Source organism: Cibotium barometz, chromosome 33, assembly GCF_041138505.1.
Source record: "Cibotium barometz isolate CiBa-2024 chromosome 33, ASM4113850v1, whole genome shotgun sequence".
Classification (NCBI taxonomy): Eukaryota; Viridiplantae; Streptophyta; class Polypodiopsida; order Cyatheales; family Cibotiaceae; genus Cibotium; species Cibotium barometz.
The window spans coordinates 5,735,891-5,763,808 of record NC_141078.1 but is presented as its reverse complement, the minus strand read 5'-3'; the positions used below and the strand labels follow the sequence as shown (position 1 = coordinate 5,763,808).

Sequence of the window (27,918 nt, the reverse complement as noted above, 5' to 3'; positions counted from 1 at the left end):
GTACAGACATTCGTGTCACCTTTTTGTACCATAATACATTGAATCAATATTAATTTGCATTAATACTGATTCAATGTATTAATGCAAATTAATACTATTTAAACAGTATTAATTTGCATTAAGGTTTTTAGTGTCATGTGCAAGACAAGGCTATTTCTTGAAGGGCAGAAGATAAAGAGGACTTTTAGGACTAGAGTTTGGATAGGCAGGGAATACCTAGGAGGTATGCATGACGACCTATTTACTATGTTACTGAAGTAGTATGTGTATACTTCTATTTGGATTAAATTTGCTTACAAAATTTTTGGATGGTACTAGGTTAAATGGTGTCGACGCGACCATACGTATACCAACACGTGCACTCTGCGGAGATGGAGGTGGCCCGCAGATTTGTCGGGACGCTCGATCTGGTGGTACAGCAAAGTTCTCATGCACCACCTTCAACGCCATTTTGGCGAAAACAGGCGCCTCTGCAGCGGCGGGTGGCAAGCGGACCGCTAAGAACAGCGCCAAGCAGCGTTCCCCCGCCCATTCTCTCCTCCTCCTCCTCCTCCTCCTCCTCATCATCATCATCATTCTCTCCGGCTCCCTCGTCTTCTTCTCTATTACTACAGCGTTTTTGCGAAACCCTAACAGTACAAACCCCAACCCTAATAGAAGACATCAGCGCCACAGCCATGGCTTCGCCTTGCATTGGCGACGACCTCCCGCCTTCCTACGCGGATGACGACCCTTTCAAGAAAACGGCGCCCCGCCGCGCCGGGGTCCTCCTCCATCCCACCTCGCTCCCAGGCCCCTTCGGCATCGGCGACCTCGGCAAGCAGGCCTTCGCATTCGTTGATTGGCTCCATGCCGCCGGTTGCACTCTATGGCAGGTAGGTAGTTTACTTTTCATGTTATCTCGGTACTTTACATGCTGGATTCTGTAACATTTCGATCCCCGGGGGGCTTCTTCATGCTGCAATTTATAACTGATTCCCCCCCTGCGCCTGTTTGTGTGTGTGTGTGTGAGAGAGAGAGAGAGAGAGAGAGAGAGAGAGAGAGTCCGGGAAGCTTGCAAAAGCAGGCAAAATGGGTATCCGTGACGGAAGGGTCCTCATTCAGGAATTTCCCAAACCTGAACCACCAAACCCTCAGGTCGTTGTGTTTGCCTAGGACCAAGTGGTCCTCCCCTTGGTGCTTCCTCAGCGGCATCGGCTAAGGGTGGATAATTAAGCACCTACGGGCGGTGAAAAATCGGTAACTATGGGAGGATCTTGGCCTACGGCCAGGCGAAAAAAAAACCCTGAGGTAGTTCCATAAATGCTGATGGGCAGGGTTACAGGCGAGGGAGAATGTCATGGGTGGGATATCTCCTTGAAATTGGAATGTATCACCCGACCCTGACACAACACCAGCTGACCGGTAGGGGATTTTTCTTTTCAGTTCACTCCCAGTGTTTCTTCTTTTAACACTCCTTCCTCGTCTGAAGGCCTCAATGGTCTCATGTTCGTCCTTGGTGTCATAGGTCATTTTTGCCTCCAGCAGACAATAATACAGTGCTCTCTCTCTCTCTCTCTCTCTCCTCCCCCTCCTTTTTAACCACTAATTTGTATGTTTGCTTAATCAACAGAACTTTAACATATTAAAAGTTGTGTTTTGTTCATGTAGTTACTACATGCTTGGCTGAACATCAAATGTAAAGCAAGAGTTAACTTTTATCTTTATATCCTCATTTCCTTGCATTCTTTGAGTTGTTTTAATTCTTTGTTATGGTGCCCTCTCTGGTTCCTTATATGGATAAGCTGCTGCTGAGCTAGATTTCAACCATGCGTGGTCATGCTGCCGACCTTCCGGATGGCCAAAGCTCTCCCTCCTGGAATTTCACCTGGAGTTAGACTTAGAGTTTGGCCTGGAATTGAGAAGCCGCCGATCGTATTCATAGTAGGATACATCTGAATGTTTCTGCCTTCTGAAGTTGTTTATATCTCATACAGAAAGTCTGCATAGTAGAGAGAGTGTGCTTTTCCCTCACAATCCTGTAGGTACATGTTTGGGGCTGGTTTCATATTGAGTAGAGAGAGTGTTCTTTTCCCTCATAATCCTGTAGGCACATGTTTGGGGATGGTTTCTGATTGAGGCCATATCATGCTTTTATAGTCTGGGAGCATAAAACAGTGGAATGATATAGGTTTTTCTCTTTCAAAAGGAGTCTTCTATTAAGTATAACAGAGCATACAATCAACCAAGAAATAAGGAAGAGCTCTCAAATTATAACCACTCTAGGTGAGTCACTCAAGAATGCGATAATGCCAAATAATGTCAAGAGATAGATAAATAAGATAGATCATATTACCGTCTATGAAGGCCGAATAATGCCAAGAGATAGATAAATAAGATAGATCATATTACCGTCTATGAGGGTCGATTATGCCAGGCTTAGGCCTATGATGATGGTCAGCCTATCAGCTTCTCTTGTTTTATCAAGGGCCCTGGCATTGCTTTTTCTGCCTTCTGTGTGCCCTTGATAAGCATATCTTGTAGCAATCTAGCTCTCATTCATCTATGAAGTATGCTACAATTATAGAGCCACAAGTTTTTTTTAATAGAAGTAACACTCGATTAGATCTACAATTATAGAGCCACAAGTTTTTTTTATAGAAGTAACACTTGATTAGATTGTAACTGGTGGTTGAATATCACCATAAATGTAATATGCGGAAGCTTCGGAGAAGGATCGGTACTTCAAAACTCAGAAAACAGCACTCTTTTCGCGACGGAATTAACGCACAAAACTGAAAGACGATGTGCAGAAAATAGAGAGAGAAGGGGGAGATGGAGGAGGACACAGTATTGGGTCCCAATTACCCTCTGTAGGGCCCCCACCACGGATGGTGTATTTGCTTTATTAGAATGATGTGAATCTGAAACAAATACAAAGAGTACTTGACCTTTTCTTGGCTGGAAAACCTGCCCTTGACCTTCAGTCCTTCACCCCTTAGCTTTAGCAAACCCTTGGCTGTCCTGGCCCTTGAATGCTTGAGGCTCTTGGTGAATTGTGAGATGATTCTAATGAAACTATGGGCTGGGCTTTTATACTTCCCAAAACATCCAGTCGGCTGGTTTACTGAAGACCCACGACTGAGTTAAATATAATATAGTGTTTTCACACTCTATTCCTTCTGTCCAGCCTGCGCATGAGTTCACACTGCTGTCCAGCCTTCTGGGACAGCACCCTGGCTGCTGGGCACCATGCGTAGAGGTGTAGGGCTGCCCCCCACACCTGGCCGACTGGTTGAGAAGGCCTCTAACCCTGTCGGCTGCCTCTCTTGCAGCCCTAGGGCTGGCTGACAGCCCCTCCAGCCCATGCCTTGGCTGGTGGGCATAGCCTTGGGCTCTCCTGGCCCCTTGGGGGTGGTTGGACACCTCCCCCATGCCCATACTACAAATGCAAGCTAGATCCTCCAACTTGGGGTAGCCCTATGGGCTGGCCCCATCTCTACATGCAATCCTACATGCCTACAGAGGCCTGGCATCCAGTTGCCAACCAGATACACAGAACATCTGACATCATTCCAGAGGGAGACTCACAGCGCGGACTGGCACTGCTTCATGTGCAGGACGGTGCACACCTGACCTTAGACTCCTGTGCAGGACAATGCACACCTGACCTCGGACGACTGAGATGGATCCCTGGCTGACTCGTCCCGGACTGGGCTCACATGGGACCAGTTCACCATCCCAGGTCCTGCACCTTCTGTACAGAATGTCTACGTGGCATCCAAGTGCGGGATGCACGTGACATCCCCTTCTGCTTAACTTGACGGAAGCTGCATAGCCTCCAAATAATCCGTCAATAAAGCCGGATAGTCTTCGAAAAATTCCTTGTCGAGCCATACCGCTTCATGAGTTCCTCGGTCCTGAAACTTCGTGAGGAACTGTCGTAGTCTTCGGCCTGAGCCATGCTTGAAACGGTGCAGAAGGATCTGTTCTGGAACCATTACTTCGGCTTCATCAATGATGTCTGGTTCCGCTTCGTCTTTGACCTCTGAAGGGGGTGGACCTGCATATGGCTTTAACCAACTGACATGAAATACATCGTGCATAGTCCAACTCGGAGGTAGCTTTAACTGCATAGACACCTCATTAATCTTTTTCCGGATGGGGAAGGGTCCGAAGCTCCTGAAAGACAACTTTGGGCATCGCTTGCCCACCTGCTTTAATCTTTGCTTCATAATCCGAAGATATACCCAATCTCCTTCCGAAAACTTCATGTCCCTTCGGTCTTTATTGGCCTGTCGAGTGTAGGCCTCTTGCGCTTTAGCCAACCTGTCTTTGACGGACTCTAGGATCTCTTGGTAAGACTCCGTCACTCTGTTCGCCTCCGGTACTGAAGACGAGGTCCTGGTTAACGACGACTGGAAAGGCCTTCCAAACGCTGCCTCATATGGAGTCCTGCCAATAGCTGAAGAAAAAGAGTCATTCAGAACAGCTTGAACTAAAGGCAAAAACGATTCCCACTTACCTTGCTGATCGTGGACATAACACTTCAGCACATCAAAGGCCAACTGGTTGTATATCTCTGTCTGGCCATCTGTCTGTGGGTGGAATGCACTGGAAAAATTCAACTTAGTACCAAAATTATCAAACAATGCCCTCCAAAAATGACTGGTAAACTTGGCATCTCGGTCTGACACTATGGTCCTAGGAATCCCACCAATCGGGTACCAATGCCGAATGAATAGCTGGGCAACATCCTCGGCGGTCACATTGGCCCTGCAAGGAATAAGCATCACAAATTTGCTGAACCTGTCAACAATAGTCAAACACTGTGTATTACGCTTACTCGGACTGGGAGGCAGATTTGTGACAAAGTCCATCGAAATGTCTTGGAAAGGACCCTCAGGAATTGGCAAAGGCTGTAACAACCCTATCTTCTTTCCACGAGGAGCTTTCACCTTTTGACAAATGTCACAGCGTTGTACATAAGTAAACACATCACGCCTCATCTTTGGCCAATAGTATTGCCGTTCTAACTTCTCCAGAGTCGAATTCATGCCCCTATGACCACCTGTAATGGCGTCATGGGCATCATGGAGAAGAGCTGCCCGGAATGTTTTCATGACACACAGTCGGCCTTTGTAATAAAGCCAACCATCGCGTATCAGAAAATGGCATGGTCCTGTGGCATCCAATGCCTGTTCCCACTGTGTACCGAATTCCTCGGAATCCGCGTACGTGTGCTTCATGTCTTCTAGTCCTGTACCAACAAGGTCTAGTCGAGTGGTCTGAATCGCAGCTACTTGTCCCTTCCTGCTCAAAGCATCGGCCACTGGATTGGCCTTTCCTGGAAGGTACTCAATCATGCCACCAAACTGCTGGAATATCTGACTCTTGCGGTGCTGTCGATCACTCCACTGTGCACTTAGCATTGTCTGAATCCAGCGCAATGCCTGATGGTCAGTGCGAACCTCGAAGTCACGGCCATACAGGAAATGTTTCCAATGTTTCAAGGCCTGAATGACTGCTAGGAGTTCACGATCGTAGACTGAGTAATTCTTTTCGGCGGGCAGTAACTTACGAGACATGTAAGCTACTGGATGACCATTCTGTTGCAATACACCTCCAATTGCGATGTTACTCGCATCGGTGATCACCTGAAATGGTTCGTCCCACGAGGCAAGGGCTAGACAAGGCGCTTCTGACAAAGCCACCTTGAGGTTCTGGAATGCCTCCAACGCTCGTGGAGTCATTCGAATCTTTTGCCTCCTTGTTTTCACTCCCTTTAGCAGATCGGTGAGGTCTGCCGAAAGATCAGAAAACTTGTCAATGTGGGTGGAATATGCCTGGCATATACCCACAAATGATCTAATGTCATAAGCAGTCTGAGGTACTTCCCAGTTAACAATCTCGGCTACTTTAGCCGGATCAAGTCGAATGCCTTCGGCACTGATTATATATCCCAAGTAATGTACCTGGAACAGATAAAATTCTGACTTCTTTTCATTGATATAGAGCTCGTTGCTTTCCAGCAACTTAAGGACTTTCTCCACATCAATGTCATGCTGCTCAACTGTAGCTGAAAATATGAGTATGTCGTCCAAAAATATGAACACACACACTCCAATCAACTCCCGGAAAATACGCATCATCATGCGGTTAAATGTAGCTGGGGCGTAAGTCAAACCAAATGGCATGACCACAAATTCATAGTGGGCCCGTTCTGTACGGAAAGCTGTCTTGGGGATGTCCCCCTCAACAATCCGAACCTGGTGGTACCCACTCTTTAAATCCAATTTAGAGAACACCTTAGCTCCATTCAGCCTCTCGAGAATATAGTCAATTCGAGGCATCGGGAATCTGCTTTTGATAGTCAGCTTGTTGAGTGCACGATAATCGACACACAACCGAGAAGACCCATCTTTCTTCTTGACAAACAAGATCGGTGCTGCAAACGGCGACACGCTGGGGCGGATGAAGCCAGCTTGCAACAATTCTTGGAGTTGGTGGTCCAACTCCGATTCCATTGCCTTAGAAAGGCGATACGGAAACTTGCTCGGGGGTTCCGAGCCTGGGAGGAGGTCAATCTTGTGATCCTCCGGTCTGGACGGGGGAAGCTGGGGAGGGAGACCGTCCCGAAGAAAAATCTTCTGGAACTTTTCATGGAGAACCGAGTACTTCTCGGAAGCACTGGCCACCGTTTGGGCTGTCTGGATGTAAATCATCGCACAATGTGCGCCTTTCCTGACTGCTCTCTTAGCCTGCAAGTGGCTTATGAGCGGAAAGTTTGGAATACCTGGCTCACACTTAATGGTCACAGGGGTGTTTGACACATTCCGATCAATCTGGAACGTGTGCTTGTCCCACTTGACATCAGGGAGAAACTTGTGAAACCACTGGATCCCCAAAATTATGTCTGCTCCTACAAGAGGGGCAACCATAAAATCACGCACAAACTCTATGCCCTGAATGACTAATTTAGCACCGAGAGCTTCATACTTGACGCTCGTAGTCATACCTGTGCTAAATCCCTCAACTTGTTTGTCCACCGGAGTGAGCTCGAAGCGGGCACGCCTAGCGGCCTCTTCCGTGATCACATCCTCCGTGCTGCCGCTGTCAAACAAGACAACGACTCTCTGGCCACCTATGTAGCCAAAGGACTTGAGCAATTCGTTGCGCTCATACTCCTGGTCATGGGTGCCCTTCTGCTTATCTTCGAGCTCCCGGCTAATAATTGCTCCAACTGAAGCACCGGGGGTTGAAGAACTAGGGGTAGCCACTGGGGTCTGTGTGGGAGCTGTGCTCACCACGGAAGCTGTGGAGGCGGCGGCGGGCTTTGGAGGCTTCTTCGGACAATCCCGAGAAGTATGTCCTTTTGTGTGACAAAAGTAACATCTACCCTCCTTCCTGTACTGAGCAAGCTCCTCAGCACTCAACTTGCCACCTGTCTTGCCTGCCTCCGCTTTCTGGTCTGGAGTAAGCTTAGACGCATTGTTCGAGTTCTTGGAGCCAGAGGCTCCCGGGCTCTGTCCTGGGGAAGACCCCGTCTGGTTCTGGCTTTTGCCCCCCGAGGTGTTAGCCTTGGGAGAAGCCGGCTGGGAAGTCTTGGGCTTGCCACCATTGTGTTTCATTTCTGCACTCTGCGCAAGCGAGAGTGCGTCCTCAAAGGTGGCTGGTCTAAACATACGCACCTCCCATTGGATTTGCGTGTCCAGGCCATATAAAAACTGCCCTTTCTTGTCCGAATCAGATAAGCCTAATTGTAGACACAAGGTCGAAATTCTATTGGCAAACTGAAGGACTGGTTGCGCGTTCTGACGCGCTCCCCTGAACTCGTCTTTGAGTCGCTCAAGGTAGTGGGGCGGTAAAAACCGCTGCTTAAGGTCACGGACGAACTTGTCCCACCCATAAGCTGCCATACCTGATCTGGTGTGGGCATGAGCCCACTGAGTCCACCAAGGAATGGCCTCACCTTCCAAATACCAACTGGCTAAGATCACTTTGTCAATATCTGTTTTCCTAACTGCGGCAAAGTAAGCTTCAAATTGATGTAACCATGAATACAGAGTAGTGGGATCGAGTTTACCATTATACTTACTGAAGTTCATTTTCTCGGGAAAATGATTCGAGGGCGCCGCCGGTGTCAATCTGGCGTCCAAAGCTCGGAGGTAACGCTCGTGTTCCACTCGTCGCATGGCTTCGTCTTCTCGTTGTCGAATCTCCAATGCCCGTATCTGCATCTCAAGCAAGGAGCTTGACTGCGGCTGTGACCCCTCGAGAGGGTCCCTGTGATGAGGATCTGGTATCTGGGGTACGGAAGGAGAGGGAGGAGGAGATGGAAAACGCGACGCTGGAGAACGAGAACGCTCCTCCAGAGCCAAAATCCGCGCCTTCTGCTCGTCCAACTTGGTTGTCTGGTCTGCGATTGCTCGCATCATCTGCTGGAACATGTCTTGTACACTCAAGCCGGGTGCCCTAGCTGGGCTGCCTGGTGCACTCTGGTCCCATGGTTCTGGTTCTCTCTCGTCGCCAAAGCTCGCCATAGCGGGAATCTGCAATTCCTTTCCGGAACGCAATCTGACCATCCACTGTCTGTGTGGGAGACTTCCGGAGGCTTCCGGAGGCTAAAAACCAACCGTCCTTCGAGGGACAGGAGTCACTCCGAAAGGGGTAGTCCACCGGCGTCTAAAAACCAACCACACGAGCGAAAAAATTTTCTGGTTTTCTTTGCTGAATCTTCGTCCTTGAAGTAGGCTCTGATACCACTGTAATATGCGGAAGCTTCGGAGAAGGATCGGTACTTCAAAACTCAGAAAACAGCACTCTTTTCGCGACGGAATTAACGCACAAAACTGAAAGACGATGTGCAGAAAATAGAGAGAGAAGGGGGAGATGGAGAAGGACACAGTATTGGGTCCCAATTACCCTCTGTAGGGCCCCCACCACGGATGGTGTATTTGCTTTATTAGAATGATGTGAATCTGAAACAAATACAAAGAGTACTTGACCTTTTCTTGGCTGGAAAACCTGCCCTTGACCTTCAGTCCTTCACCCCTTAGCTTTAGCAAACCCTTGGCTGTCCTGGCCCTTGAATGCTTGAGGCTCTTGGTGAATTGTGAGATGATTCTAATGAAACTATGGGCTGGGCTTTTATACTTCCCAAAACATCCAGTCGGCTGGTTTACTGAAGACCCACGACTGAGTTAAATATAATATAGTGTTTTCACACTCTATTCCTTCTGTCCAGCCTGCGCATGAGTTCACACTGCTGTCCAGCCTTCTGGGACAGCACCCTGGCTGCTGGGCACCATGCGTAGAGGTGTAGGGCTGCCCCCCACACCTGGCCGACTGGTTGAGAAGGCCTCTAACCCTGTCGGCTGCCTCTCTTGCAGCCCTACACCTCTAGCTGACTGACAGCCCCTCCAGCCCATGCCTTGGCTGGTGGGCATAGCCTTGGGCTCTCCTGGCCCCTTGGGGGTGGTTGGACACCTCCCCCATGCCCATACTACAAATGCAAGCTAGATCCTCCAACTTGGGGTAGCCCTATGGGCTGGCCCCATCTCTACATGCAATCCTACATGCCTACAGAGGCCTGGCATCCAGTTGCCAACCAGATACACAGAACATCTGACATCATTCCAGAGGGAGACTCACAGCGCGGACTGGCACTGCTTCATGTGCAGGACGGTGCACACCTGACCTTAGACTCCTGTGCAGGACAATGCACACCTGACCTCGGACGACTGAGATGGATCCCTGGCTGACTCGTCCCGGACTGGGCTCACATGGGACCAGTTCACCATCCCAGGTCCTGCACCTTCTGTACAGAATGTCTACGTGGCATCCAAGTGCGGGATGCACGTGACAATAAATCATGAGAGTTAGAGAGGTTGTAACTGATGGTTGAATATCACCATAAATCATGAGAATTAGAGTGTTGTCTTTTTTGAAATTTGTAAGTGTTGCATTTTGGTTTTTTGGGCCTTATGATTAATTTCAATGGTGAAGTCTCATTGCCGATTAGGTCCTTCCTTTGGTGCCTCCTGGCCGCAAATCTGGTGAGGATGGTTCTCCATATGCAGGCCAGGTATCATTTATATTTCGAAGTAAATCTGCAAAGAGTGGAGGCTACGGAAATGGCTTTACTGTCCGCACCTCACTCTAGTGCTACTTTTACTAATATGACAGGATGCCAACTGTGGGAACACTCTTCTCATCTCATTGGAGGACCTTGTGGAAGATGGCCTCTTACAGAATATAGATCTTCCAAAACCAATGTTTGATTCTTGTCTTCTCGTGCTTTTTCATCAATTTCCATCCAAATGTAAGGTCTTCTTGTACAAGCTTACCCAATATAAGCTCATATTTTTTGGTGAAACTAAGAAGGCCTCTATATGTTTTGTTTCAGACCCGTGACAAAGGTAGATTTTGTTGCTGTTGCAGAAATCAAGGACCCTCTGATTGCCAAGGTAAGAATTAAGCTTCTTGGAATACTAGGGTGTTATAAATGCTTATCACTTGTGGATTGTTGCTGTCGTTAAGCAGTCACTTACTTCAAGATTGGAATTGCTGGCTTTTTCTCGTGCATTTTTAATTGTTTTGGATAGGCTGCAAGAAAACTTGTGAAGAGTAAAGGTCCTATCAAAGCTGAGATGGAGGCATTTCGAAGGCAGCCGGAAATAGCAGGTATTTATTTCCGTGTGCTTCTAAAGCCAATTTTCTAATTGACTCCCTTAGCCTAACCATCTGCGTACTGAGGGTTAGCATTCAGCAGAGTGACATGCCATATTGAAGGGACAGGCCACACAATGATGTGTGCGAAGGAATGCACAAGGACTATTTGAGTTTCCCAAGGTACCCATCGCAAGACTCATGCGGTCAGCCAGCCAAAGAAAGAAGGGTATCATCTGTATATGAAAGCGTTTTCACAACCTCTTTTAAAAGTTGGAGAGGACGTGGGAAGAGATACCGTGGGGTCTCCCAATGCCGGGTGGTGGAAGGTGCATTTCCCTCCCCATGTAGCTGGATCTCCATCCTAGGGGAGCTGAATAACAGAAAAGGAAAGCTTGGGTGCTTTGAGGGACTATAAGGTCTCTCTCATGCCACTCTCTGAGGTCCTTGTAACCCGAGAGCGTGGATTTTAGAACTCTTAGCAATTACCTTAATTAAACACACACTTATCCAGAAAGAAAGATCACACAAACATACCAAGACCATCAACACCACATAGGGGACCGAAGATGATGTTCTACAAACAACAAACCTCAAACTGTCAATAGCCTGCGGCTGTTGATAGTCATGTAGGGACTGGCGAAGATTGGCACGAAAGAAAGCATAGAAGGTTGTCGAAACATAATATGGTTCCTAGCCTCCAAATAGTCGAGAGTGCCCAGTATCTCATGCAGATCATGAAAGTGTCAAAGTCCAGCCATGCAAGATGGCAAAACACCAAAAACCTAGAAGAGTTTTCCTCCTTTGAAGGATGGAAACATCCTTGGAGATTGCGAGTCAATGCTTGCAAGAAATTCTTGGACTCCGTGCAATGTTGAAGAAGATGCGGGACGGACTCTGCATGTCATTCACATCGACAACATCTATCATTGGAGATATGTCGTTTTGCCAGAAAAGTGGAGACTAGAAGTATTCCCACAAGGCATCTCCATAATAATAGATGCTGTTTTTTTGGCCACCTCCCTTCGCCCCCCTAACTTGTCCCGCCCCATTTTCAGAGCGCCCCCCCCCCCCCCCCCCCCCCCCCCCCGCCTTCCCCCTTTTTCCGTCTTCCTCTTTGTTCTCCGCCTCTCTGCTTTCTCCCCTGCGGTGTAGGTTGGTGCTTCTAGGCTTCAGGGGAATTTTGCTTTATTCGGCAAGCTTCGGCCTATTCTGGTCTTTGCCCTTAGGAGGACTCCATGGAAGCTGCTCCGTCATCCCTGATCGAGGCTGCCGTTGCTTGCATTTCCTTCTCTGAAGCGGATCTTCAGGTTCTCGCCATGACTGTTGCCTCACTTGAGGCCTCCACCCTGGTCTGCAAAATTGTTGGTAGCCGCCTTGCGCGCAGACAGCTCAGGGATCTTTTACAGGCCAGCCTCATTAGCGAACCTGCAAAGATCACCGATATTCACCCTCCGGGGCATGGATACTACCAGGTGGAGTTCGACTCGCCATCTGTGTCAGACCGAGCCAGGCAGCACGGCTTTGATCTAGCGTTTGACCCACTGGCTAGCGTTTCGGTTTCCCAGGCATCTTACCTAGTACGGGTTCATTCCTAGACGACAAATAACAAACAACATATGTAATGCTTATGTTACATGCACTGAGGTTGACCGTGGTAACATGCAACAAAGCCTTTTTTAAACCTTTACTTTGGTGATGTCTTTGGCATTCATCCGTTGGGTGGAGAGAGAGAAGAGAATGTAGACGACATAGTATTGGGTCCCAACTACCCACTAAAGGCTCCCCATGCCCCCCCGTGCAAGTAGGAGTATTTGCTTATATTACTTCTTTGGAGAAATTTTGTACAATGCTTGAGAACAAGAGTTATGATTGCCCAACACAAGGACGAGGAAGACCGTACGTCGGCTGAGAATCCACCAATCCAAGGGCATTGTAGAAGACTCTTTTGGGCCACTTATGCAAGTCCAAGATAGCTGTAGGACTGCACATATGTTGGCTGAATGCTGAAGAGGAGCTTCAAGCTTTGCCTAGAGAGGATGAAGACTAAATTCTACTTTGATGCTTGATGCTTTAGGCTGAGAACTAGGTGCTTGCTTTTATATGGCATTGGGCTACTGGTCGACCAGTATAAACCTTGTCGGCTTGTTTAACATGGACATTAAATACTAATAATAGCATTTAATGCTTGCACAAGTTTGTGTTGCTGCCCCATATACTGTTGTCGGCCAGTGCTGATGCCCATAGCTGCTGTCGGCCTGTCCTTCATACCCACTAGGAGCTGCCGATTATGCCCTACAGCCTGCATTGGCTGTTGTATGGGCTGCCCAAGGTTGCGCATGGCATAGTGTAGGGCTGCAAGTACTCATTTGTACTCATGCCCATGTCTGCCTACATGCTAATAATGCTTCTAATGCAAGACCTAAGCTATGGATGATTGCTACATGCACTTATCGGATGGGGCTTTCCAAGTGGGTTAAGAGTAGTGACTCCAGACTGACCTCTATGGCTTGGAGACTGACCTACGTAGCTCATTCCTAGTTGTTCCTGGACTAAGGGTTCACAACGGGGTCCTGGTAGTACAACAAATGTTCCTAAAAAAGGTACTATTATTGTACAAATGCTACACTGGTGATGATGTCCGCGTGTCACTGTGTACCCCAGTGTAGGGTGCACATTACATTCCCTCTTGCTTAGCATGTGCAAGACATGTGCATGCTCATTCTAGGAGCTAATCCCTGAGGTGCAGCAGATAAAAGACTTGATCTTGGAGCTATAGTGGCAGTCATATGCTAGTGGAGGGCTATAGGTGGGCCACAACCCTGTCGGCAAGATGATGAAAAGTTGTGAATGACCTGCCGGCAGCATTGATGATTTTTGATGGTCCATGTAGCTGGCCTACAACAGGTTGGCCACTTGCATAGTTCCTCCAGGGCCTATAAAAGGCAGCCTAGAGCTCATCTATTAAACATCTCATTTTGTGGTCATAGACTAGGATTAGGTAGGTGTTTTTCCGACTCTTGCTCGCGTAGCTCGCTGAAGCTCCCGCCGCCTCCACCCTGCACTGTGCGCGCCCGCCTGTCCCCCCTCTCTCTCTGTCGCCTCTTCGCCCCCCGCCTCTCCGCCTTTTCGCCCCTCCACCCCCCGCCTGTCCTCTTCTCGCCGTTGCGCCCCCCCTTCCTGCCTCGCTGCTGCGCCTCCCCCCTCATCGCCTTTTCGTCCCCCCCTCCTAGCCGCCTCTTCGCATTTTCGCCCCCATCCTCCTCTTCGCCTGTTTGCCGCCTCCCACCTCTCCGCCTGTTCTCGCCCGCCTCCCCTCAGCAGCGCCCTCCCCTTTCGCTCCTTTTTTGTTGCCGCCCCCCCCCCCCTCAGGGCTTCTCCCTCGTTTTCCCCCCTCCTCCTTCGTGCTGCGTTTCACCCCCAGGGGGTTTTTTGTTTTTCTTCATTTTCATCCGGTCTTCCGCCTCTTTGTGGGCAGCCCGTTTCTTGCAGGTTTCCCGCATTCGCCTCGCCTTGGCCTGAGCTTCAGACTCTGATGGAGACTCCTCCCGCCTCGCCTCAGAGGGACTCATCCGCAGCCCCCTCGCCCGCCCCCGAGGACATCCCCATCAGCCTTTCTCTTTCGCCGGAAGAGGAAGCGAGCCTCACCGCAGAGGTGGAACGCCTCCAGGCTCATTCCACCATCTGCCGTATAGTCGGCGCTCGCCCCAGCAGAGGGGAGATCAGGGATCTTCTTCAGGCCCGCCTTCTTGCAGATGTGGGCAAGATCCTGGATGTACAGCTCCTGGGCCGGGGCCATTATCAGATCGAATTTGAGGCCGCCCAGAGCGTTGCCAAGGTCCTTGCCATGAGTCCTCTGGACATCAGGGGTGCTCGGGCTTTCTTCAGACCTTGGCAGCATGGATTTGACCCAGCAGCGGTGGAGCAGGGAGAGCGTCTCTTCCATATTACAGTTTGTTTCCCTGGTCTCCGCCGGGAGTATCTTCCGCTCCTCTCCAGGCTCGGAGCATTGGTGGGCTCGGTACTAGAGACGGGCCCCTCAGCAGCTTCAGTGGTGGCCAGAGCAGCTGGTCTACCTTCGGTCAGAGTGTTGGTGTCTGACATCTCCTCCCTTCCTAAGGTCATTCAGCTACCTAGGATAGGGGGGGGGGTGGATAGATCAGAGAGTGGAGTTTTCGGGGCTCCCGAACCAGTGCTTCATTTGCAGGCAGGTCGGTCATCTGGCCAAGGCCTGCCCTCGCAGGAGACCTCGACCCGTACCACAGCAGCAGGCTACTGATGGCCCGCCCACAGATTCGGCTCGGCAGGCTGCCTCAGGGACACCTGCTCAGGCCACAGAGACCTCGGAGTGGCAGCCTGGACAGGGGCGCCGCCGAGGGAGACAGCCACAGCAGCACGCACAGAGACCGCTGCAGCAGCAGCCACAGTCTCACTGGGTTCCTGTGAGGAACAGCTTTGCTCCCCTTCAGGAGGAGACCCCTGCAGCGACCGAGGACCAGGAGATGCCAGCTCCCCCTCCTTCACCTCCCCCACCCCCGTCCCCTCCCACTGCCTCGCTTCCACCTTCGCCTCCTCCCGCCCCCGCCGGTTTCGGCAGCGGCTCCCTCTCCGCCTCCCTCGCCTCCCCCTCCTCCCCCTCCGCCCGCCTCACCTTCCCGAGAGACCCTGGCAGTTCCCTGGCGCTCACCTGCAGTCCGGAGAGCGTTGAGCACTGACCTCACTCGAGCATCACAGAGGAGACCTATGCCGATTAGGGCCTCACGGATTTCATCTATTCGCAGTCGGCTGAGTCGCCTGGGCATTAGACAGCGCTCGGAGGCCTTTGATTATACCTTTACACGGCTTTTTGGAGCAGAGGGCCCCCATGAGCCAGCACCCATTCGAGTTCATGTAGTGATACCTCCGGCCCGCGGGGAGGAGGCACTAGACTCAGCGGTGGCCTTCTCGTTCCCTCTATGTGGACCTTGTGATCGGGAGTGGATTCTAGAGCTTGCTCTCAGCACTTTGAAGACTCAAGCAGTTGAGTTTTCTCACCACATGAGCGATCTGGAGGTGACTGATGTGATAGGCCGACTTTGGGCGTTGGCTCATTTTTTCTTGGATCCCGGAAGTGTGGATACCTCAGGGATTCGGCATTTGGTCGTGCGCATAGTGGCAGACTTGGCACGCGACCCTGGATATGTGAGTATACACGAGGTTTCTCTGTCAGAGCAGGAGGCAGTCGCCATGGGCCACAGCCACTGGCGCCTGATCCGGGATTCTTGCAGTACACCGGGTGGGCAGATTCGCAGCCGTTCGGATGGGGACTACTCTCCATCCAAGCCGCTTGCGAAGGCCCGCCGTACAGCTGAGACAGCATCCACCTCAGCAGGGCATCCATGAGGATCATCTCATGGAATGTACAGGGCCTTGGCGGAGCACACTTTATACGCTATCGAGGTTGCTTGAGGCAGGAGCTTTAGAGATGCCTGGTTGGTGGCAGCACTGATATTTTGATGATGCAGGAGCACCACTTGGGTGAGAGCAGGATCCGGAGATATGGTTCGGTGATGCCTGGTAGATGGGACACTTTTTGGTCTGCAGGGTTTGGTCCTTTGGGTGGACAGGGAGGAGTATGCATGGTTATTGCAGATGTATGGCGGCAGGCCATTGTGGATCGAGGGATCATTGTGCCAGGTAGAGCACAGTATGTCATTCTGAGGATGCATGATGAGCTATTGGGTGTGCTCAACATCTATGCGCCCAATCATGCTAGTGCCAGAGCAGAGTTCTGGACTCAGGTTACAGATGCATTGCCAGAGGCCGCACATTGGTGTGTTGGGGGAGACTTCAACATGCTTGAGGACCCGGCAGATAGGGTGGGAGGCAGTCATGTTACAGTGCACGGCACGGAGCTTGCAGCTTGGGACCGGTTTTGCATGTCACTGAGGATCACTGATGCATGGCAGCATGGGGCTTTCTCCCGGTCTCAAGACAGTCTTAGTTTCTCTCGGTCGGATCGCCGGCAGGGAGGGACTAATCTATCACGGATTGATCGCTTTTATGTGGGCGATTGGTTAGGGGAGCGAGGAGGCTCCGTCGGTATTCTCGCTGGCACCTCATTTTCAGATCATGCGCCAGCTATATTGACATTGGAGGAGGGGACACGGGAGCCCAGCTTGCAGTTGAGGATCCCAGAGAGGGTACTTGCAGATCCCAGTCTCGCTGAGGACATTGAGAGGATCTGGCATGATAGTCAGTGCTCTGACCAGGATGCAGCGGGCCAGTGTGCCCAGGGACTCATTGATATTAGCTCTTTTCTACACGCTGCAGCTTTGACTCGACTGGGAGAGATTCGCGAGCGGGAGCAACGGCTGAGACGCAGCCTTGCTTCGCTACAGTGCCTTCAGGAGCAGCAGCCTGCATGTGAGTGGGTGGCGTCCCAGCTGTGCCAGGCACGCCAGGAGGTTAGAGAGGTAGAGGAGCAGAGACATGAGTTTTACTTTCATCGTCAGGCCTCTCAGTGGACGCAGCTTGGTGATAGAGTGACTGGGGAGTTTTTTGAGATCACTGGACCCCGTCATGCGCGAGCAGGAGTCTGTCAGCTTGGTAGACCGGATGGATCGGTAGCTACTGAGCTCGGGGAGATCAGAGCCATTGCCACTGCTTTTTATAGTGACCTGCTTTCAGCAGAGCCAGCCACTGAGGATCGAGATGTTTGCAGACAGACTGTGTGGGCCCATGTGCAGAGGAGGGTCACAGACCATATGCGTACAGTTCTAGGTGCGCCTCTGTCAGAGATTGAGCTTGCCGAGGCCTTGAGGGTCCTACCGCGACATAGTTGCCCAGGGGAGGACGGACTGACGCCGGCCTTTTTTATGCACTATTGGGACCTTTTGGGGCCAGGCCTCCGCAGGGGCTTTCAGCATGTTTTGGACACTGGGGTGATGCCGCAGAGCTTCTCAGAGGGCTTGATCTATCTTATCCCCAAGGGGGAGGGAGTATCAGATGACATTCGGCATTGGAGGCCTATTACGATCCTCAATACTGTCTACAAGGTCTTAGCAAAGGCCTTGAGTTTGAGGATCTAGCCCTTCCTGGGGGAGTTGATTCACGCTACTCAGACAGGATTTGTCAAGGAGCGCAGTATCCTTGACAACATCTTTACTTTCTGGGAGGCGACGGCCCGAGCTAGGTTTCTTGGCGAGGACTTGGTCGTGATGCTTCTCGATTTTGAGAAGGCATACGATAGAGTTGATTGGCGATTCTTAGAGGGCACTATGCTTCGCCTGGGCTTTGAGCCAGGATGGATCAGAGGGGTGGCAGCTCTGTATTCCACAGCTCGCAGCCAGGTGCTGATTGCAGGAGGTCGGGGGCCGAGTTTTGAGCTGACCAGATCAGTTCGACAGGGGTGTCCTCTCGCCCCTTTCCTTTTTCTCTTCTTTGCGGAGGCTATGAGTATGTACTTGACGGCAGAGGAGGTTGGTTTGAGAGAACTTCAGCTCCCAGTCCGGGGGGAGGATTTGCTTGATGCTGAGTTTGCAGACGACACGGGCTTATTTTTGCATGGCCAAGAGGCCAATCTTATTCGGGCTGAGCAGTCGCTCCAGGTTTTTAGTGCAGCTTCGGGAGCATTGATCAATTGGCGCAAGACAGTGGCCTTTTGGATCAGTAGTGCTCCCACTCCGGCATGGAGCCCGGACCCCGGTTTTAGATGGATTCCTCCAGGCACAGCAGTGCGGTATTTGGGATGCCAGATTGGCCTCGATTTGTCACCTGAGCAGCAGATTGCCCCGCTTCTTCTGAGCATTCGGAAGAAGCTATTGTATTGGAGTACAGCTCGACTATCCTTGGCTGGGAGGGTGGTGGTGGCAAATCAGGTGCTGTTAGCGACCATGTGGTACATTACGTCTTGCTGGATTTTCTCGAGCTCTTGCATCAGCCAGGTACAGAGGCTGATCAGGAACTTTCTGTGGTCTGGGCGGGACGGTCAGCCAGCTCGGGCAAAGGTTGCATGGGCAGTTATTACACTTCCGTTGGCTCAGGGCGGTTTGGGCATTATAGATCCAGTCGATCAGAGTAGAGCCTTATTGGGGAAGCTTATTGTTCGGGGGTTGCTTCCAGGCGCTGAGCCTTGGAAAGAGCTCCTCTTGCAGCGACTGCAGGCTCGGGCGCCCCCTGCAGGGGGTACTTGGGCACCAGAGATTCGCTGGATCTTCATAGAGATGAGGAGGACAGGCCTCAGTAGAGGATGGGAGGACAGATTTGCTTTGAGTATCCTGAGAGCTTGGGAGCTGTTGAGACCGGGGCTCTCTCAGCGGCCTCCTTCTTGTGTTGAGGAGCGGGCTAGGCAGCCGCTCATCTGGAGCCCAGCGGTTCGTATGGAGCAGGGTCATATGCTGGGTTCTCGGCCTCGTCTAGCCTGGGGACCTTTAGCGGCAGGCCCAGCTCGTAGTTTTGGAGATTGGCAGGCTTTCTGCAGTCTACCAGAGGAGATCCAGGTGGAGAGGCTGAGTCACTTCAGAGGGGGGTTGATTATGAGGGATGATATTCAGGAGGCACTTACAGAGGAGTGGTTCACACCTCTCGAGCCAGTGGCCCCACGGTGGATGGGAGCCTTTACACAGTTGGAGATCCTGATTGCTGTCAGAGCTAGCACTGAGGATGGCAGATGCCTCTACTATGAGATTCAGGATGAGGGCAGACTCCAGAGAGTGGAGGTGGAGTCGCCTTTGGTTGCAGAGTGCACCTTTCAGAGGATCCGGGTAGTGGCTGCTGCTTCTCGGAAGTGGCATATTGACCCCGACCCTGCTGATGTGCTCCCGGATTGGCGCATATGGGCATATGCAGCGCGCCCCTTGGCCCGGGTGCAGTGGGACCCCGGGGAGTACGAGTGGCATGATCCTTATGCATCCCTTGAGGCCACAGAGATCACCTTTTTCCAGTATACTGTCCGGCTGGGACGGCATATTTTGACGGCGAGGAGGACGGTTTCTCCAGCGGGCGGCAGCGGGGCATTGGCGATTGCAGGGACTCTCACAGGAGTTCCTGGAGGATTTCTGGGCTCGGCTCTGGGCTAGTCGACAAGCCCGCAGGATCTCGGCTTTTCAGTGGCTGGTCGCCCACCACAGGGGCTCAGCAGTTGGCACTTGGCTTGTTTACAGCGGTCTTCCGGCGGCCTGCGTCCGATGCGGCCACCCTATGGAGACACAGAGACATTGCCTTTGGGACTGCCCTCAGGCTCAGCAGATTTGGCTGCGGATGCTGCGTATTCTGGCCCCCCTCTCTCCAGAGGGTATGTTTACGTGGGGTGCCGTTGCTTGGTCGACTTCGTCAGGGCCTGCTATGGGCTATGAGATGGAGTAGGGTAGTAAGGCCATCAGATTTATTAGGGGCCAGCCTCGCCTGGTTCCGGCACCGGATTTCTCGTCCGCCAGCTGGACACAGGAGAGGGATTTACGATGGGAGCTCCTCAGCAGCCTCACCATCTGGTTCACCTGGAGGGCCCGCCGGTGCTTTACGGCCTTCGAGGGGAGATTAGAGCCACCAGCAGAGACTGTTCGGGGGATTTGGCAGGAGTTGATCCACACCTTGCGAGGACAGTACGACCGCATCCGAGGAGACTCGGATGAGGCGATCTTATGACGCCAGGCCTTTCACACCACTTGGCGCTGCGGCCCGTTCTACACCCTACACACGGGATCCCCCCGCTGGCACTACAGGCCACCTGTTTGGCTCTTCCCCCCCCCTATTGTATGATTTAGCCGCTCAGTTCTTTATACTGATGCTTGTATTTTGCAGCACCTAGGGAGAGTCTCCCGGGCTGCCATGATGTATTCACTGCTCTTCTCTCTTTCAGAAGCAGGAGAGATCTTTTGTAGCCCTACGGGCATTTTTATATAACTAATGAAAGGATCTTTTCTCGGAAAAAAAAAAAAGGTAGGTGTTTTTCCACCTTTTCAAGGGCAGCCAAAGGCTAGCCAAGTTGTACATCCTTTTTGTACTATATGAATATACTGAAACTCAGCTATCTCTCTCTCTTTTCTCCATCTCTTGCTTGCGTTTTGCATCAGGTTGTTCTGCGAGGTCTTTAGGGCTGAAAAAAGACTCCCAGAGCTTCCACATGTGACATTTGTATCAGAGCATTGGGCTCAGCAAGGCTAAACACTGATTTAGTCCCAGATGAAGGAGCACAGTCCAAGGAGAGTAACAACACATGGAAGAAGTTCCCAAGAGGTTGGTTAGTGGTGTTTCACAAGACCCAAGGGAAATGGCAGTCCTGTGAGTTGTATACCACTTGGGACATACCACGAGAGGCTTTCAGGCAAGGGTTCCAAGGGAGGATGATCCTCCAAGGGGTGGAGTGAGAGTGCCAGACACAATACTTAGGAAAAGAAGAACAAAGAACTTGTTCAGGGGCAAGGCATGAAGGGATAGGGGACAAGATGGAACAGATGCACAGATCTTCATCAGATTTGGAGTGGATTTGGAGACCGGGCGAGGTTTTTAGTGAAAAGGTTGCTAGGATGGGAAGGATGACAGGTTTGGGATTCCATGAGGAGACAAGGGGATGATGAAAGTCATCCAAGGTCAGAGGTTGGAATCCCATCATCAAGTTTAGCAGAGGGGGATGTCATGTACAAGACATGTGCATGCTCGTTCCAGGAGCTAATCCCTGAGGTGCAGTAGATAAAAGACTTGATCTTGGAGCTACAGTGGCAGTCATAAGTTAATGGAGGTCTATAGGTGGGCGAGAACCTTGTCGGCTAGATAATGAAAAGCCATGAATGACTTGTCGACAACATTGATGATTTTTGATGGTCGATGTAGCTAGCCGAGAGTAGGTCGGCCAGTTGCATATTTCCTCCAAGGCCTATAAAAGGCAGCCTAGAGCTCATTTGTTAAACATCTCATTCCTTTTGGGAATGTGGTCATAGACTAGGATTAGGTAGGTGTAACCCTAATGATGAAAAGTCGTGAATGACGTGTCGGCAGCATTGATGATTTTTGATGGTCCATGTAGCTAGCCGATAGTAGGTCGGACAATTGCGTAGTTCCTCTAGGGCCTAGACAAGGGGATGATGATAGTCATCCAAGGTCAAAGGTTGGAATCCCGTTATCAAGTTTAGCGGAGGGGGATGTCATGTGCATGCTCATTCCAGGAGCTAATCCTTGAGGTGCAATAGATAAAAGACTTGATCTTGGAGCTACAGTGGCAAGCATAGGCTGGTGGAGGGCTATAGGTAGGCCAGAACCGTGTTGGCTAGATGATGAAAAGTCGTGAATGACCTGTCGACAGCGTTGATGATTTTTGATGGTCCATGTAGTTGGCCGACAACAGGTCGGCCCATTGCATAGTTCCTCTAGGGCCAATAAAAGGCAGCCTAGAGCTCATTTGTTAAGCATCTCATTCCTTTTGGAAATGTGGTCATAGACTAGGATTAGATAGGTGTTTTCCCACCTTTTCAAGGGCAGCCAAAGGCAAGTTGTACATCCTTTTTGTACTATATGAATATATTGAAACTCAGCTATCTCTCTCTCTTCTCTCCATCTCTTGCTTACATTTTGCATCAACATATTCTAGGAAGGTGTTTAGGGATGAGAGAAGACTCCCAGAGCTTTCGCATGTTACACAATAACTGGGGGTACTCCTGAAAGAACTCTTCATCCAACCATACTGCTTCATGGGTTCCTCAATCCTTGAACTTCGTATAGAATTGTCAAATTCTCCGATCGGAACCATGCTTCCATCTGTGGAGGAGTTGTTGTGTCTCTATGACTTCTGCATCGGCGATCATATCTGGCGACTGTTCTTTTGATACATCCTGCAATGTTGGATCTACATATGGTTTCAACCAAGAAATATGAAAGACATTGTGCATAGTCCAACTTTCCGGCAATTTTAACTTCAAAGAGACATCACTTAACTTCTAAATGACTGGAAAAGGGCCGAAACTATAGAATAAAAGCTTTGGACAACGCTTGCCCACTTGCTTCAGTCGTTGATTCATGATCCGGAAATATATCCAATCTCCTTCCTTAAAATTGACATCTCTTCTCGATTTGTTGGCTTGCTAGGTATAAGCTTCCCGAGCTTTGGTAAGGCGCTCCTTAACTGACTCAATTATTTCCGAAAATGTTTCGGTAGGCTTATTGGCCTCAAGGGACGATGTTACCTGTCTCGTCAAAAGAGATGGACTGACATCTCTCTTGGATGTGTTGGCTTGAAGGGTATAAGCTTCTTGAGCTTTGGCAAGGCGCTCCTTAAATGACTCAATGATTTCCGAAAATGTTTCGGTAGTCTTGTTGGTCTCAAGGGATGGTGGTATCTGTCTCGTCAAAAGAGATGAGCGCCGACGACCAAATGCTGCCTCACTGGCATCTGGTCAATACTAGATGAGTGAGTATCATTCAGGATTACTTGTACCAACAACAGATACCGTTTCCATTTGGACTGTTGGTCATGGCAGAATTATTTGAGAACATCAAAGGCCAATTGATTATATATCTCTGTTTGGCCATCTGTGTGTGGATGGAATGCACTGGACAGCTACAACTTAGTCCCAAAGTTGTCAAACAATGCTCTCCAATGGCAAAAATGAGATGTCGACCTCGGATCTTTGTGTGATGTGATTGTCCATTGCAAACCACCAGTGGGGTACCAAAACCGAATGAAGAAGCGAGCTATATCCTTAGCTATGGGTGTCTGCATGGAATGAGCATGCAAAACTTACTGAATCTATCCACAATAGTCATGCACTATGTGTTTCTAGATCTAGATGATGCAAGAAGAGGGTCTACGAACTCCATACTAATGTCGTGGGCAAGGTTCCTTTGGAATAGGCAAAGGCTGAAGTAACCTTGCTTGTTTCGTATATGGAACTTTTACTTTTTGACATATCTGGCATGTTTGGATGTGTTGGTAAATATCCCGTTGCATTTTGGGCTAGTAAAATGACCGCTCTAACTTCTCTAGTGTAGTGTTGATACCTCTATGGCCTCCGACAAGAGAATCATAGGCATCACGGAGAAGTACTTGGCGCTTTTCTTTGAGTACACATAGGCGGTTCTTGTAAACCAACCAGCCATCTTGTATATTGCAGTGGCGTGGTTTTGAACTGAGGGCCAACTAATATTGAGTCCTGAGTTTTTTCAAATCCGCATACTGTGTGTTTTCATGCTTACTAAGTCCTTTCCTTGAATTTCAAACACCGTGGACTCTTGCAAAATTTGAATTGTGCCTTTATGACTTAGAGCATCGGCAACAGGGTTATCCTTACCTGGGACGTATTCAATCATTCCTCCAAACCCCAATGGCTAGGTTACTGGCATCGGTAATCACCTCGAAAGGATCATCCCATGATACCAACTTTAAGACTAGTGACTCAAGGCAACTTTCTTCAATGACTGGAATGCCTCTAAAGCCTTGCCCGTAAACGGACATTTTCTGGCGACGAGTCTTCATGTCCTTGAGCAAGTTTTTGAGAGGCGCTGCAAGGTCAGAAAACTTGTCCATATGTGTATTGTAGGCTTGATAAAGATCCACAAATGAGAAGATTTCTTGGACTATCTTGGGAACATCCCAACTGAGTATTGCTTGTACCTTAGCAATATCAATCTGCAATAAGAGCACATCTTGCTTGGTATATTTTGCATATTCTATGCCAACATAGACATTAGCAATGTTAATTGTTATTTGTCTATGGGGCACAAAACCATATTGCGCTGGATGGATACTCCTATTCAGAATGTTTTTAATTCGATTAGCAATCATCTTAAAATCTCAGTCATAGCAGTGGAGCTATGGCAAAATTTTTATAAAAATTACGCATAAAATAATTTCATTCAAAGCATGAAAAGAGGATTTCTTACCATATTCTAGGAATTATCATCTTAGATTAATTGAAAGATATTCATTGTAATCCTAGAGAAATTGATTTTTATATTATGCATAATTGATTTTCATGCATAGAGGTATGCATAGAAGATGATTATTTTATTATAAAAGAGTTACTTTTAGCATAATTGAATTTCATGCATAGAGGTATGCATAAGAGATGAATATTTTATTATAAAAGTGTTACTTTTAGCATAATTGAATTTCATGCATAGAGGTATGCATAAGAGATGAATATTTTATTATAAAAGTGTTACTTTTAGGTCCATATCCAAATCCAAGTCCAAGTCCAAGTCCAGATCCTAATCCAAGTCCACGTTTAGATCCAAATCCAAATCCAAGTCCAAGTCCAAGTCCAGGTCCAAGTCCAAGTCCAAGTCCAAGTCCAGGTCCAAGTCCAAGTCCAAGTCCACGTCCAAGACCAAGTCCAGATCCAAATCCAAACCCAAGTCTAAGTTCTAGGCCCAGGTTCTAGTCCGAGTTCCAATCCAAGTCCAAGTCCAAGTTCTAGGCCCAGGTTCTAGTCCGAGTTCCAATCTAAGTGCAAGTCCAGATTCTAGTCCAAGTTCAAATCCAAGCTCAAGTCCAAGTCCAAGTCCAAGTCCAAGATCCCATGAGTAATCCCCATAACTCCTACAGCCTTGTTGATGAAGAAAACCATGGAAAAGCTCTTTCTGGCAAGAAAACTGATATAAAACCCGTTTCAATGGTTTTTGGGCGATAAAAACCTCCAAAAAGCACTTTTTAGGATTTTTGGAGCAGTTTTAGGGTTTTTGAAATTTTTAGGGTTTTTGAAATTTTCAATCCATACAGTTCTGTACGGCTGTAAGGATGTGTACATTTGTACAGATAGGTGATGATGTGGCAAAATGTCACCATTTGGTCCCTTCACCAATCTTTCACACACTAAGTAGAACCAAGGTGTGAATGGGGATTTTCCACGGAAGAAAGCTAGAGGATTTTGCTGGCATGGTTTGGCCCGAGAGATGGTCACACAGCGTGAGCAGCATGGGATTTTATTCATCAAAGTGACTTATAATGTTTATAAGTCGGTGTGTTCACATATTATTAAAGACAGGCTAGACATATGATATTTTGGGCACGGACAGATGGACAAAAGGAGGCGCCTACTTGTAACTTGGCCAACAAGCTTGGGAAAAGCACAAAAGTTGATATTTTGGCTGAAACTTGGAGTGCACGCCAAGAAAAACATAAAGTTGATATTTTTGGCCAAGTTCACGTATTTTGGGTAAAAAAGGAACGCACTTCAATTATAGAGCAACTCGACCTTATAAAAGCAGGGATTTGTCCCTCTGGAGCCTTCTTCTCTGCTACCCGACTACAGTTCTCTCTTTCTTCTCTCTTGCGCTGGCCGTACAACAGAATCTGGCCTGTTTTCAGTATGCCGACTTGCTCCATAGCTGATAGAGAGCTGGTCAACTACCTCCATAGCTAAGACAGAGCGAGTCGACTTCCTTGTTAGCTCCCACATGGCTGGTCGACTTCCTCCAAGAGCTTGACAGGGTTGGTCTGGCTCTGTTTTGGGGCTGATTTGGCATGGAATTCGGGGCTGTTTTGGGCTCCGTACCGGGCTGTTTTATGGACAGTTTATGGACCAATTTTTGAGACAGTTTTTCGGATGGCTTTTGGTGCTATGTTTGTATCTTGGAACTAGATAGTTATCTGGGCATGAGTTGTGCAAATGCTTTGTGGAATATGCGGTGCTGATTGTCCCATCTTGTGACATGGTATCAGAGCCAAGGCTTTCTTGGAAGCAAGAGGCTTTCTTCCAACAATGAGAAAGAGAAAAGATCAAAAGTGGGGACTACATTGACCAACAATGTTGCTATTGAGCTTATGGAAGTAGTCATGAGCATGAGCAGTAGACAGCTTGGTCTAAGGATTTACGGATTCACACATTTTATCCTCGAAGTATGGAGTTGGTTTTATGTGCCCGTGTTCAGCACTCCTCCATATGGATTATTGTGGATTATAAATCAAGCTTACAGACAAGCTATATGGAGATATATTTCAAGATATCTTATCAAGAGAGATTTCTTTTGGCTTCATGACGAACCTGGCAAAGAAAAACTAAGTATACTTTGAGTTTTGCAAAGTTGGTGCTTTTTTGCAAATTTTTGTAAGTGTTTTCGGACACTTAATCCTTGTATGCCCGTACAAGGAGAATTGTGTGTTGTTTGTTTGTCTTGAATTGTTACAGGTAAACATTATGGTTGAAAAGCTTGGTTTATATGGTTTTTCTTACAGATATGTCCAAGGACTATGGACAAAGTTTTTGGCTTCTTTTGCTTGGATGGAGTATGTTTTTGGCTACCTTTATTTGGGATGGAGTGGATTTCTGGAATTTATGGATATCTCATGGATCAAGGATTTTCTATGGATTTCTTTTATTGGCTGAAAACTATTGGTGGCCGAAATGCCTGTAAAGCTATTTGTTGCAGACATGTTTATGGAGAACGAGGATATTTATGCTTGTGACTCATTCTCATCTTATGTTCTACACTTAGCCCACCTCTCCCTCCACGGTGTGTCATCAGAATACTATCATGGGGTGCACGTGGTTGAGTGAATTTGAGCCCACCTCTCCTCCAAGGTGTGTAATTAGAGTACCAACACGGAGTGCATGTGGTAGAGTGAGCCCATCTCTCCTCCAAAGTGTATGTTCTGAGTACTAACACGGAGTGCATGTGGTAGAGTGGACATGATGCCTTGTTGGCTAGGGACTTATGTCTACGCCAAGGGTCATGTGATCTAACATCTCGTTGGCAGGGGACTGTGTCTGTGCCAACTGCGGATGGATTCATTCATGGAAGGGTTGTAACCCTGGTGAGTGAATTCTTTGAACTCATGGAAGGGTGGTAACCCTAGTGAGTGTCACATGAACTCATGGAAGGGAAGTTGCCCTAGTGAGTGAAGCCTCGTGGAAGAGGAAACCCTGGTTAGCATCTATGGTTTCATGGAAGGGTTGTTGCCCTGGTGAACCATATGGGCATGTGAAGCATGCTTGGCTTGGGCATGCATATGGATCATAGGTGTGGTGTCCTTATGTAGTCCAATGGCATGGCAAGATGTTTTGTGGCTAAGTATTCTACTTACTTTTCTTTTGCAGGTACTTAAAGCTACTTATGGATTTATGGATATTTGGGACATAGTTGGCTCTTGTGCCTATGTCTGGCTAATATTAGAGTGGTTGACTCAGCTCGTGGATTCATGGATATTTGGGACACAGATTGGCTCTTGTGCCTGTATTATCTGGCTTATGGAATTATGGATATTTGGGACACAGATTGGCTCTTGTGCCCGTGTCTGCTTATTATTAGAGTTATTGACTCGGGATATGGATAAAGATTGTTTCTTTATATGGTTGGCTC

General features: G+C 48.9%; 1 protein-coding gene across 1 annotated transcript in view; it reads left to right on the top strand.

Annotated features, from left to right (window-relative positions):
• Positions 1–403: 403 nt before the first annotated feature.
• The window catches only part of LOC147619221 (4-alpha-glucanotransferase, chloroplastic/amyloplastic-like), a 78,649-nt gene continuing 51,134 nt past the window's right edge, over positions 404–27,918 (top strand). The window contains exons 1-5 of the mRNA XM_086772863.1: positions 404–875; positions 10,004–10,066; positions 10,168–10,256; positions 10,388–10,448; positions 10,587–10,665. Coding sequence (XP_086628989.1) covers positions 678–875; positions 10,004–10,066; positions 10,168–10,256; positions 10,388–10,448; positions 10,587–10,665 — 490 coding nt within the window. The 5' untranslated portion in view covers positions 404–677. The remainder of the gene's footprint in view (positions 876–10,003; positions 10,067–10,167; positions 10,257–10,387; positions 10,449–10,586; positions 10,666–27,918) is intronic.